This window comes from Tasmannia lanceolata, unplaced genomic scaffold (assembly GCF_043159265.1).
Source record: "Tasmannia lanceolata isolate RefF3 unplaced genomic scaffold, GAP_Taslan_0.1 ptg000012l, whole genome shotgun sequence".
Taxonomy (NCBI): domain Eukaryota; kingdom Viridiplantae; phylum Streptophyta; class Magnoliopsida; order Canellales; family Winteraceae; genus Tasmannia; species Tasmannia lanceolata.
The window spans coordinates 40,203,530-40,217,429 of NW_027518689.1; the positions used below are offsets into that span (position 1 = coordinate 40,203,530).

Below are 13,900 nucleotides of genomic sequence, written 5' to 3' on the forward strand. Positions count from 1 at the left end.
AAGACTTGAGGGCTAGGAACATAACAGAAAACATGACATGACCCTGGATAGGATAGAATGAAAGAAAATGATCCATGTAGACGAACCCAACTAGTGTCAGGATTAGACTTCGTCAATTTGAGCCGGGTAGATCCTTTCACCTTCTTCATGAAATTTTATATAAATGATTCATTAGCCGACCCCAACTAGTTTGGGACAAAGGCTTAGTTGAGTTGGGTTGAGTATTGCTGCTGTCCATAGATTAATTAGGCATTGATACATCCTTAGGTTAGTTGTTAAGTGTTCTTTTAGTTTTCCACATAAGTCCTAAACTGTCCAAAAGTCTTAATTCCATTAGGAGTGTAGGATTTTCCCTAAGTTAGGTATTTTCCTGCATCACTATTCAAATTTGGCATTTAAGCCTTCCAACAACCCAACTATTCGATCGTGACTGCATCATATTATAAAGTGATTATGGTCCTAATGATCTAATCATGTTATAAAATGTTAGGTTAATATTTAAATATTTAAGCCTTTTAAAAGAGGAAAATGTATATTGGGTTTTTGATCTAGTCTTGCACTTTGATTCACAAAGAGTTTCTAAGTATCACTCTTGCCGCACACACTTAGATTATTGGATTTGGTTCTTGTTGGCTGTGTGGTTCAGTTACTTCAGTAGAATGCATTGAAATTAACTTCCTTTTGGCTCAAATATAAGCATGTGAACTCCATAGGTGCTAGTTGTTGAGTAAAATCCATTCAACACTGTCTATATTTGGCCTAGAAAGGGATTGTTGTTTTGTTATATATGGCATGAAGGATTGAAAATTCAGGAACCATAAGGAACACCCTAATGTTTGTTACTCTGTCCCCTTTTTAAATCTAAATTTTGTGTAAAGCTTATTCAATATTATCACTGATTTTGGAGCTATTGTTCACAGGATTCGAGCATTCTAAAACTGCACCCTTGGGATCCCATACTTACAGTAATCCATTAATCGAGGGCCATGACCTTGCTTTGTCTAGGTCTAAGACTGAGAAAAAGGAAATTCCAAAGCACGACTGGAAATTGGATTGGTTACCAGAACGTGAGAAGGTACACATAAATCTCAGAATGCCTTTTTATCTCTACACAATGTCTGGATGGGATGTATGCAAGTATGCGTGTACTTGCGTCGTGTTTCTCATTACTTATGCCTCTTCATATTTATTTAAATACATAACCACATTAAATTGTACCAGAGCTACATTCACACATAGAGAGATATGTGTGTATGTAATCTTCTGTGGTGAACATGTTGGGTTGCATTTCTGTAATTTTTATTTTCATTGTCAAATTAGTGTGAGAAGTTCGGTAATATCACATTAATTCTAAACTGCATCAACTTGCTAATTCCTAACTTATAACACTGTGCTTGCTGTGAGATGGCTTACCGAAGAAATCTAGATACTTCCTGTTTATCCAAAAGTTCATCAAAAGGGAAATGATATCAGCACAACCATGTTTTAATAATTGCACAAATCCAGTTTGTCTTTTCTTTTTTAATTGGCTTGTGATAGCTTTTTGGAAGCGTAATAACCTTTGATAGCTATTTTAATAATACAAGACAGGATGAGTTAGTGCAAATATCAAAATATGGTTGTGCTGATATCATTTCCCCATCAAAATTCTCCAGTGCTTCCCATCTTTTCATTGATAAGCACCTCTCTTTTGTCTGTCAGAAAAAATTCATTGAGGACCTAGCCAAAATCCAAAATGACGGGACAGTGGAGGTTGATGTGGCTCGAAGTTCACCTGTAGCATCAGAACTGTTGGAGCTCGATGCTGTTGAAGTTCAACCCATTGATGTTGAAGACACTGCTCTTGAATTCAATAAATCAGTTCCAATATTGAAAATTGCAATGCTTGTAGTTGGAACTAGAGGAGATGTTCAGCCTTTTATTGCTATTGCAAAGAGACTTCAGGCATGACAAGAGTAAATTGTTTAGTTTATCTTACTGTTCTGTTTATCAATTTTCTCCCTTTTATCCCCTTATTGTTATTCTGTAGTTCTAATGTTCTCTATAATTGCTTTAAGCATGTTCAACTTCTAATGTGCGTTATATATTTAGGAAGCACTGCATTATTCATAAATCAAAATTTCCTAGTCCAGTAATCCTTTTAAAAGAACCCCAGTAAACCTTGACGTAATAATAATAACCTTGTCTTCTCAGTGGAATAATTGATTATTTTCAGTGAAAATTATTGATTAATATAGGTCTGGTAGAGGTATGTGATGATGTTTGCTTCTATTGTTAATTCTTTTGTTAGGCAAGCAGACTTGAGTCCACAACCTTGTGGTTTTCGCATGTAGAATTTTCCAACTGAGATACAGGCTCAAGCCCTTGCTTCTATTGTAAATGGACAGAATAAATCTTTATAACATTTTAGTGCTGTAATGATGGGGACACATTTCATTTTGTTGTAAATGGACAGAATGATTCCTTATTATATTTTAGTGCTGTAATGATGGGGACATATTTCTTATTGTTGGATTTTCTATGATAACCTGGATACTTTTTTTTTATTCATACGTGTTTCTCACTATATTTTTCTTGCTATTTGGTGCTCATGATTTTAGCCTTTGCGAGACAAATTCAATGATAACTATTAAACTGAAACTTCCTTGCAACTCATTTTTGGTAGTTTGTGTATGATATTTTCCTGATGTCCTTTGGGATTATGCCATTTTTATAGGAAGTGTTGTGCCGGATTTGTTACTAATGCTGGCATGGCATGTCACTGCAGGAGTTTGGTCATCATGTGAGATTAGCGACTCATACTAACTTCCGCTCTTTTGTGACTTCGGCTGGTATTAATTTTTACCCTCTAGGTGGCGATCCACGGATTTTGGCTGGATGTAAGAGGTCTAAACTCTGGGACATAATTCTTTTAACTTGTTTGTTTCGAACTTGTTCAAATTGTTAACCCGGTGGGATTTGGGTCTGTGGGCCACTTATGACCTTTGTGGTTCATTCATTTTCTTCTTGATATTATATGATATTTATTAGAAGTGTTTGGTCTTTAGAACTTTGTCCCTTCCTATTTTTTTTCAACACGTGCAACTTTTACCATGTCTAATTTAAATATAAGGGCCAAAGCTTTAAAAGACCACTCACTTCTATTAAATTTCAAAGAAGATCAACGAGAAAAGGAATGAACCATAAAGAAAAGCCCTAAGTGGCTCATTGAGCGAAATACCACCATGTGGTATTTATTAACGTATCTAAACTTTCATGCCTCAAACTCGATGTGGCTACCTTCGAGAGTTGAAGATATGGATGCATCCGCTAAAACATGAAATTAAGAAAATAATATATAAAAAAACAGTGAAAAAATTTAAGAAAAAATGAGAAGAAAGTGAGATCTATTAATAAATAAAACTACATAAGCTATGAGGTTTTGAAGAGTTCATTCCAAATGATTGTGGACCCATGATCTAAAATGTCCTGGTATGTCCTGGTGATACTGCTTGTTGTAACGAGTCAAAGTCAGCTGATTCAATTTCTCTTCTTAACTGGTTTTGTGCATGTAATTATTGAAATCTTGACTATCCTTCTTGTTTGTTTTTTTTGTAATTATCTGAAATCATTTTTGGATAAAAGATATGGCTAGGAATAAGGGTTTTCTACCATCTGGGACGGCAGAAATATCTGTACAACGGAAACAGCTGAAGGCCATCATTGATTCTCTTCTCCCAGCATGCACGGAACCAGATATCGACTCTGGTGCGCCTTTTAGAGCTCAAGCTATTATTGCAAACCCTCCTGCTTATGGTGAGTTAAAATGGGTCTGCAACATGAACCTGCAGGATTATCATAGTTTAGATTAGCCTGTCTTCATTTTTTTTCCACGGGAATGGAAATGTTTCAGTTATGGTTGAAACTTTCGGGTGAAATCCTGTAAAATCACGAAAATGTATGGAAACATCTACAAATGATAGAATTTTAATATAAAACTCCTGGAAATGCTAGAATAAGCATGAATATACAGTTAGCAACCATCACATAAGCAAGAGAACCATCCATGATGGTTTAATATCATCGAACCCCTAGTGGCATGCCCTGTTGCAAATGTCTAATAATTCAGTACATATCATATTTCACTTGCAATTCATATAAATATTTATACATGCTATATGCACCACATGCCACTTGCAATTCATCTTAATATAATTATATCACATTTCACATGCAATTCATATAAATATTTATACATAATACACACACCACATTTCAAATGCAATTCATCAAAATACAATTATATATACTGATACAGTATTCTATTAATGTACTTATGGTTTTGGTTCCGGTATGTGTTTAGGTTTCGTTAACTTTTAGTGGAGATAGAAATGTTTCATAGAAATGGAAACATTTCGGTCGTTTCGTATCGGTTTTGGTGGAAATTTAAAACCTTGCTTGAGCTACAATTTTATTTGCATGCCAGTACTTATTGCATTGGTTGAAAGGCGACCTTGCTCTTCTGGATGCAATGCACTTTGCAACACTTGCTTCCTTATATCTATAGAAATATTTTTGATATTACTGCTTTTATTGATACTCGACAACATTTTGTAGATCTAATCCTTTTTTGGATTGGTTCAACCTAAGGGATGGAACATATAAAATGAGGCTATACCAACTTTGGTTTTTGGAATTAAATGACCGATCTAATCCTGTTTGCTATTATAAATAATAAGAAAACTAGAGAGGTTATTGCCATGAACTCAGTTTCACTTTTGACTAGGTAATTAAAATAGTAGAAAAAAATATGGGATTTCTTGGGTCTTTCCTTCCAAGCCGTCTGATCTCCTGGAGTGCTGGTACTGTGTTTCCTGCTGGAGAAAGGGAGGACACTATGGAGAGTGGTTCTCATAGCGCTATTTCGGTGATTTGGAAGGAATGTAATGTTCGACTCTTTAAGGGGTTTGTTTAAAAGTTTGTTCTTCATTTATACAAAGGTTATTTTGTTAACCATATCCTGGGCGAAGATCCTCCCTTGCCTCTAAGTTTACTTCTAGCAGTGTTGGAGACATATTTGTGTAAGTAGGGAGCAATGTAGAGGTGTAGGTCCCTAGTTGGGAGACAAGAGAAGAAAGAGAGCAGCCGTCGTTTTCTGATTTCTAGCCCTTCTTTCCGATCCCATGTTTCCAAGTTTTAGAAATCGCAGGATGCGGGAGAGATTTCTAAAACCTGGTTTTCTTACTTAAAATCCAAGAAACGCTGCCAGGACAGCATACCAGCAGCTTGATCATGACCCTCTTTTACACTGTTTTCAAACTAAAACCTGGATTCTAAAAACTGCGTATCCAAAACGGCCCCTTAAGGAATGCTATTCAGTATTCAATATTCAAAATCATTGAACAGCTTGTGTGCTAGCGAGACGTAAGCCTGATGCTTGAAGGCACAGGGAGGGAGGGAGCAGGCTTACACTTTCAGCCTGAAATTTTTATTTATTTATGCATTTTATTATTTATTTATTTATCAAAAATATGAGTCCACATCTCATTTCTTGTGATCTCAATTGTCTTTGTACCGCAACCTCCTTTTGTCTACCTTGACTAAGGGAGCTAGTTGGGACTATATTTGAATTGTGATATGCAATACGCCTGTAATATCATTAGACGTTCCGAGCTCATCATTAGACAATTGCAATATCTGAGTTTAGAAAATTGGGCATTCAACAATCATGCAAAGATAGAAAATATTGTATCCGTCGGTTTTGTGGATCTCAGTTGTGAAGTTCTTTTACTGCTGATTTGTCACTAGGTCACCCAGCCAGATAGCTACGTATGCTTGAGGTAGTGGTCTCAATGATACATAACAATATTGCATCGGATAAAGGATAACCATGTCTTATTATGTTCACTTGTACAATTTTCTCATGGAATTCCTTTCAAATTTTTTTTTCTCATGGAATTAGAATGAGATACACTTATACATATTCCTTACTAGATGTTTGGAAATGCCAGACTTGCACTCCTTGTATCCATGTCTATGTCACAAATATCATTCTTGGGAATTTCTCGAAAATATTGTATCCGTCGGTTTTGTGGATCTCAGTTTTGAAGTTTTTTTACTGCTGATTTGTCACTAGGTCACCCAGCCAGATAGCTACGTATGCTTGAGGTAGTGGTCTCAACATGATACATAACAATATTGCATTGGATAACGGATAACCATGTCTTATTATATTCACCTGTACAATTTTCTCATGGAATTCCTTTCAAATTTTTTTTTTCTCATGGAATTAGAATGAGATACACTTATACATATTCCTTACTAGATGTTTGGAAATGCCAGACTTGCACTCCTTGTATCCATGTCTATGTCACAAATATCATTCTTGGGAATTTCTCGAAAATATTGTATCCGTCGGTTTTGTGGATCTCAGTTGTGAAGTTCTTTTACTGCTGATTTGACACTAGGTCACCCAGCCAGATAGCTACGTATGCTTGAGGTAGTGGTCTCAACATGCTACATAACAATATTGCATCGGATAACGGATAACCATGTCTTATTATATTCACTTGTACAATTTTTTCATGGAATTCTTTTAAATTTTTTTTTTCTCATGGAATTAGAATGAGATACACTTATACATATTCCTTACTAGATGTTTGGAAATGCCAGACTTGCATTCCTTGTATCCATGTCTATGTCACAAATATCATTCTTAGGAATTTCTCGTCAAAGGAAAATCTCAGATTATATTTTTATTTGTTATTTTATGGGGTTTATATCGGGAAATAAAACGATAAAATAATATTATTTAAAAAAAAAAATATAAATTTAATATTTAAGAAAATATAAAATAAAAATATTGGGAAAATATTGTGATATTATTGCTATATTTTAGGATAAAAATGAAAATATCGCTATATTTTTAAAATTCTAGGGATTATTTTGGGATTTTGTTGTTTTTTCAACATGTTGCAATAAAAAAGCGATAAGTTGAAAATATCGGAGATATTCGTGACATAGATCCATGTTTGTCCATAAAAATTGTTTATGAGATCTCTATCTTAACTATTAACACCTGACTTGATAATTTTGTACTAAGACTCCATAAACTTCATATATATACTCATGCTTGCAGGACATGCACATGTAGCTGAAGCTCTTGGTGTTCCCCTTCACATCTTCTTCACAATGCCATGGACGTGAGTGTTTATTTTGAATTTTTCTTACATGAAGGATGTTGCAATTTCCATACTTCACCTTACTGTTGGAATATTCACTTGTTGCTTTCATGCAAAAAAAGTGTGTTTTTTACTTGGGAAAATCGTACCATATCTCTTACTAGTTCATGTCTGCCTCTTTGACCTGCCAATTTTGCGTGTATTTGATATCCTTTTAAATTTGGTTGGAATCTTTTTTTTTTCTTTTTTTTCTTTTTTCAAAATTGCTATGATCAAGCAATTACTTTTTGCTATAGTGGTATCTTGGATTGAACAAATATTAAAACTGTAGATCTAAATACACGTAATAAGATGTACAACATTTAGGGGACAATCAGTGACGAGATGGGAATTGGAAGACTAGAAATGGAAAGTGTGCAAAAGTCTTCTGCCATGGGTTGTGGATACATGATTTCTATTTGTGGATTTTCTTGCAGGAATAATCATATTCTCTAACTGCTTTGTTCATGTTGACTTTGACCTTCCAATTTTGTTCATATTTAATATGTTTTTATAGAATTCTTATTTCCAAAACTATCAGGATTAAATCATTTCCTTCCACCAACGTGTTTTCTTAGTATTGAACGCTTCTTAAGTATTAACAGTGTGGTCTAGACTTTTGTAATAAGTAACATTTTAGGGAACAATAAAGAACTTTTAGGGAACAATGAAGAAAAGGATGGAGATTGGAAGACACTTGAAATGGAATGCACTTTGCTACAAGATTAGACGTGCGTGTTATCTTTGGCGGCCTTTCTTCTTACGTTTTTGCATCTGCCAACATCTTTCTAGGACTGGGCGACATTAAAACCCTCGGATGGAAACAATGTTGTTGCTGTTCACTCCTTCAGCTAATGCTAGATCTAATTTTGTGCTACAGAATTGATATGAGAAAATTATCTAGGGGTAATTGTGATGTAGAATGTTTTGAAAATCAGGATTTCATTATAAAACTTCTAAATCATATTTTTCAAGGTTTTAGAAAGTTTAGAAAAATATGAAATAATCTTTAAAACTTAAATATTGATTGACAATCTATTTCTCATTGACATCCATGTCCATTAAACCATTCATCCTAAGTCATAATTTTAATTGAAAACACATCCACAAATGATAAACTCAATCCATGATTCTCTATTTCTCATTGACATCCCTCGATTAAATAGTAACTATGATGGACATTAATATATTTTAATTAATCTAGTTCAAGTACTTTAAACCATGCATCTGAGGTCGTAGTTTTAATTGAAATCCACAAATGATACTCAACCGATGAATCCATTTTGAACTCTTCACAAGTAGTATACTGAATGCATGAATCCATTTTGAACTCTTGACAGTAGCTCGATTACGGAAAACTATACATGCCTAAATTACTACTTAATCCTTCTCTTGTAAATCGTACATGAATTCTTGTCTTGGCTAATTTACTATTGTTCAACTACTTACTATTCTCATGTAAAAGGAAATGCTATTTCCACCCACTTTTCTAGCCGTTCCACGCCTTTTTGTTCATCTTATTCACACTTAAAGCTCTTTTCCCTTGATACCCAAAATATCCTTTAACCAACATGTACTCTCTCTCTCTCTCTCTCTCACTGAGAAAATAGAATGAAAGCGAAATAAAATAAAAGAAAAAAAATAGAGGGAAGGGGGAGGGATGGTGCTTTATGCATCTTCGCTTCCATTTCTCATACTTCTTCTCGTTCCTCACTAAAACTTGTTCATTCACTTCCATCTCTTGCCCGTTTGACCCCATCGCTGCTATCTTCTCCTGTCTTACGCCTCTTCTCTTTTCCCTATCGCTGCTCTTGTCACAGATATCAGTCTCGTCTCCACGGTCATTGACGTGGCCTCCAATCCCAAATCCCTCAATCTTTTCATTACTCTCTGTACGGAATCTCTTCATGACCCAACTTACAGAGTTTTTTTTCCTATAGAGAGAAGACGAGCCTCTACGATAACCACCTGACACAAAACTCACCAGGACATCCCTTCTCCGTTGGTTGCCCTTCAATGCCTACATACCGGAGTATTAATGGTATATGATACTCCTTTTGTTCTCGGCATGGGCATTCCAAGCGACAACTTGGTGATTCAAGGGGGAAGAAAGTGGGGGAGCTGAGCATGTTCTGGTGAACTGCCCCAACAAGATTGGTTTTGGGGACTATCTTTTGCAGAATTATTCTTGAGCTTGGGCTATGTATTTCTAGAGAATATCAGAATTTTGGATTTTGTGTGGCTGGACTTTTTTAGGGTCTTTATTTTGTAAAGTTTTGGTTCCATTACTGGTTTCTTAATTTGTATGAATCTTGCGATTTTCGTTTGTAAATCATTCAATTCATACGATTCATGGGATTTATCATAATTGAGTTTTTTATAAAAGAAAAAAGAACTTTCTTTCAAAAAAACCTCCTTTCCCTTCTGTATTAGAAGAAGACTTAAAAGATCTTCTCGTGAAAGGGAAGAAGATTAAGGAGTAGGAGCTTGAATGGATCGAACTAGTTTGAACCACTCAAGCACATAGCATGTGCTTGGAAGTATTACTTATATCAAGGAGGGAGACGACTATAATGAGGACACCATTGACGACATACCATTTTTTATAATTGATATTTGTCATTTGATGTGTTAGACTTTGAGAATTGATGTGAATTTTTTTTGAATGGTGGAGAATTGGTAGTTTCCATTTAAATTAATGAATTTGGATGAAATATGAATAATTAGCTATTTTAGTATTTTCAGATTTGTTAATATTTTTTCTATGATTTGTGGACACGGATACGAGTGTTGCGTGACAACACTGACACGGAGTGTCGGACACGGCAAACCCCCAGAATTTAGAAATGGGGACACGGCTAAGATAGAAAGTATATATAATCTTAATTTGTCGATACTGATTCGTGTGTCGAGTTTCAACACGGATACGAGTTGTGTGACATGGCAATATCTAAAAATCTAGAAATGGTGACACGTACATACACAAAATTATTGCTTATTACACAAATACATGCCGAAATACTCACATTAACTCTGTTGAGAGAAAGAATTAGAGAAGAGAAAGTGAGTTAGAGAGATGATCTCCTCCTCACTAATATATTTATTAATAATGGAGAAGCATAATTACATCTATGCCCTCAGGCTTATTACATATATCCAACTATATCCAACACTCCCCCTCAAGTTGGAATGTAGATATTTTACATTCCTAGCTTGCTACAAATATCATTCAACTTTGACTTAGGCAAGGGTTTCGTAAATATGTCAGCTAACTGGTCCACAGATCGAGTAAAAGAAACCTGTATTTCTCCTTTGTGAATTTTCTGACGAATAAAGTGGCAATCCACCTCTATATGCTTGGTTCTCTCATGGAAAACAGGATTGGTGGCTATGTGAATTGCAGCTTTATTATCACAATAAAGTTGAGCTGAAGAAGAACATGGAAAACCAATCTCCGCCATGAGAGAACGTAACCAAAGGAGCTCCCCACTAGTATAGGACATAACTCGATATTCTGCCATAACTCGATATTCTGCCTCAGCACTTGACTTCGAAACAACTTCTTGCTTTTTACTTTTCCAAGACACCAGATTGCCCCCAACAAATTACAGTAGCCAGTGGTTGATCTCCTATCTGCTGGAGATCCTGCCCAATTTGCGTCACAATAGCCTTCTATTCTGACATGTCCATTTTTCTTGAATAGTAGTCCTTTCCCTGGTGCTCCTTTCAAATAACGGAGAATTTGAACTACTGCCGCCCAGTGAGAAGTACGAGGAGCACTCATGAACTGACTGACTACTCCAACTTCATAGGAGATATCTGAGCGAGTAACTGTAATATATATGAGCTTGCCAACTAGTCGTCTATATCTGCCAGAGTCTTTCAATAGATCTCCTTCCTCTGGAATAAGCTTCACACTAGGATCCATAGGCACAGATATAGGCTTTACTCCAATTTGCGTCACAATAGCCTTCTATTCTAACATGTCCATTTTTCTTGAATAGTAGTCCTTTCCCTGGTGCTCCTTTCAAATAACGGAGAATCTGAACTACTGCCGCCCAGTGAGAAGTACGAGGAGCACTCATGAATTGACTGACTACTCCAACTGCATAGGAGATATCTGAGCGAGTAACTGTAATATATATGAGCTTGCCAACTAGTCGTCTATATCTGCCAGAGTCTTTCAACAGATCTCCTTCCTCTGGAATAAGCTTCACACTAGGATCCATAGGCACAGATATAGGCTTTACTCCAAGATTTCCGGTTTCTTCCAATAGGTCTAACACATACTTTCTCTGTGATAGAGATATTCCTTGAGAAGAGTAGGCCACCTCTATCCCTAGAAAGTATCTAAGTCGACCCAAATCCTTTGTAGCAAACTCTGTCTGTAAGAAACTCTTCAACCTTTGAATTCCTCCTGAGTTGCTTCCTGTAATAATGATGTCATCAACATACACAATCAGAAGGTTGCACGCTGCAGAGGATTTATGACTGAATACTGAATGGCCTACTGCACACTGTCTAAGACCAAAGCGAATAACGGCCTCACTAAATCGACCAAACCATGCTCTTGGAGACTGTTTCAAGCCATATAAGGATTTCTTAACGCAACAAACAGAGGAGGACATCTCCCCCTGAGCAGCATACCCTGGAGGCTGCTCCATGTAAACCTCCTCCTATAGATCGCTATGCAGAAAGGCATTCTTCACATCAAGTTGATGCAGAGGCCAACTATGATTAGCTGCCATGGATAAGATAACACGAACTGAAGGAATCTTGGCTACAGGGGAGAAAGTCTCATGATAGTCAACCCCAAAGGTTTGAGTGTACCCCTTAGTAACCAGACGAGCTTTCAACCGTTCAACCTTTCCATCAGGTAAATACTTAATGGAGAAGACCCAACGACAACCAACTGGTCGAGTCCCAGCTGGAAAAGAAACAAGTTCCCATGTTTGGTTGGATCGAAGTGACCCCATTTCCAGATCCATAACAGCTCACCAGCCAGGATGTTCAAGAGCCTCCTGTAATGATTTTGGTAACTCTACAGAGGACAAGGAAGAAACAAAGGCCTGAAAGGCGTTAGTCCATCATAAGAAACAAACTGAGAAATAGGATGGGCTGTAGAATGAGACCTAGTACGAGAAGCAATGGGAGAATCAGAAGTAATGGCAGATGATGGTAAAGAAGATACCTCAGTAGGCATGAGTGGGACCTCGACTGTAGCAGACGATGGATGATGAGGAGGAGGTGGAGGCCTCGTCTTCTGCACTCGTCGTAATACATTTAGAAGTGTCTAACACTCCGAGCAATACATTTAAAAGTGTCTAAAAGAGTGTCGACACGGGTGGACACACGTGTCGTGTCGGACACGGCATGACACAAGTGTCGACAATAAGTTCAAAGTGTCGGCTAAACCATAGTATTTCTTGATAAATATATATATATATATATATATATATATATATATATATATATATATATATATATAAATGAATGAATCTTACAATTTACAATACGCTTTACGATATGATGCGACTTCTATTATGATTTACTGTTCGTTTCATTTTTAAAAATATTGGTTTGGATCACTGAGCAAGTGGGGCCCAGTTGTACTTCTACCTGCTTATATTTTTCCTTCATAAAAATATGCACATCCATCATATAAGAACCCTATAAAAAATAGCCAGTTGTGATTATCCTTGAGCTAAGATGTCTGCTTCAAGAAAATGACCAGGTCCAACTCATTAAATGGAATGTGAATTTTTCACCTTGCTGGGTCTTGTAGGAACTTGAATAAGAATTTTTGGAAAATCAAAACTTCTGTTGCTTATACTTCTTGAACAGGTGAAATGGACCTGGATATGAAAATTTTGCTATTTTTTCTGGCAATAGTCAACATTTAATATCCGTGACTTCTTGCTAATAATCTATCTCTTGTTCTCAATAGATGAAAGTTATTGTTCTAGAATTAAGTTAAACCTTGTTTTACCTGCAATTTATGTTCTGTTTTTAACTTTTTATACCATACTCATTACCATTTTTTGAGATAATGACGTGCCTTCTTACTTCTATCTGTAATAGGCAGGCCAACAAATGAATTTCCTCACCCATTGGCTCGCGTACCACAGGCTGCAGGTTATCGGGTATGTTCTTTGTTGACTTTTGATATGCAGTGTACATTCTCCTAGTAGGAACGACTTATGGATACTTCCCGTCACTTTGCTGATTCCTTACCTATATTCAATCCAGCTTTCGTATCTTGTTGTGGACTTAATAATTTGGTGGAGCATACGAGGATTCATCAACGACTTCAGGAAAAAGAAACTAAAGCTTTCTCCTATTGCATATTTTAGTACATACCATGGATCCATCTCTCATTTTCCAACAGGATACATGTGGAGTCCCCACCTTGTGCCGAAGCCAAATGGTAATGATGTCCTTTTTGTTCTGATTGTTGGACTGTGTATTATCCTTCTAAGAGACAATGGAGGGTAATTTAGTTCTTTATTTATTTTTCTTCATCTGCATTTGGAAGAGTAATGTCATTTCCTTCGATCATTTTTTGAGCCATTGTCTTCACTATGAAGAGATCGATTTTTCTGAGTTCTTGTAAAATGCACTTCCTGAAAAAAATCTGGACCCCGTGCTCTAACGATACGGTATAAAAGGCATTTTGATTAGTTTTATTTAGGTTTGTTATG

The 13,900-nt window shown here is 36.2% G+C and overlaps 1 protein-coding gene across 1 annotated transcript in view; it reads left to right on the top strand.

The window, feature by feature from the left end:
• The window catches only part of UGT80B1 (UDP-Glycosyltransferase superfamily protein), a 45,263-nt gene that overhangs the window by 12,071 nt on the left and 19,292 nt on the right, over nt 1–13,900 (top strand). Inside the window, exons 2-8 of the mRNA XM_077392558.1 lie at nt 921–1,075; nt 1,702–1,944; nt 2,768–2,879; nt 3,625–3,795; nt 7,118–7,181; nt 13,285–13,342; nt 13,449–13,626. Coding sequence (XP_077248673.1) covers nt 921–1,075; nt 1,702–1,944; nt 2,768–2,879; nt 3,625–3,795; nt 7,118–7,181; nt 13,285–13,342; nt 13,449–13,626 — 981 coding nt within the window. The remainder of the gene's footprint in view (nt 1–920; nt 1,076–1,701; nt 1,945–2,767; nt 2,880–3,624; nt 3,796–7,117; nt 7,182–13,284; nt 13,343–13,448; nt 13,627–13,900) is intronic.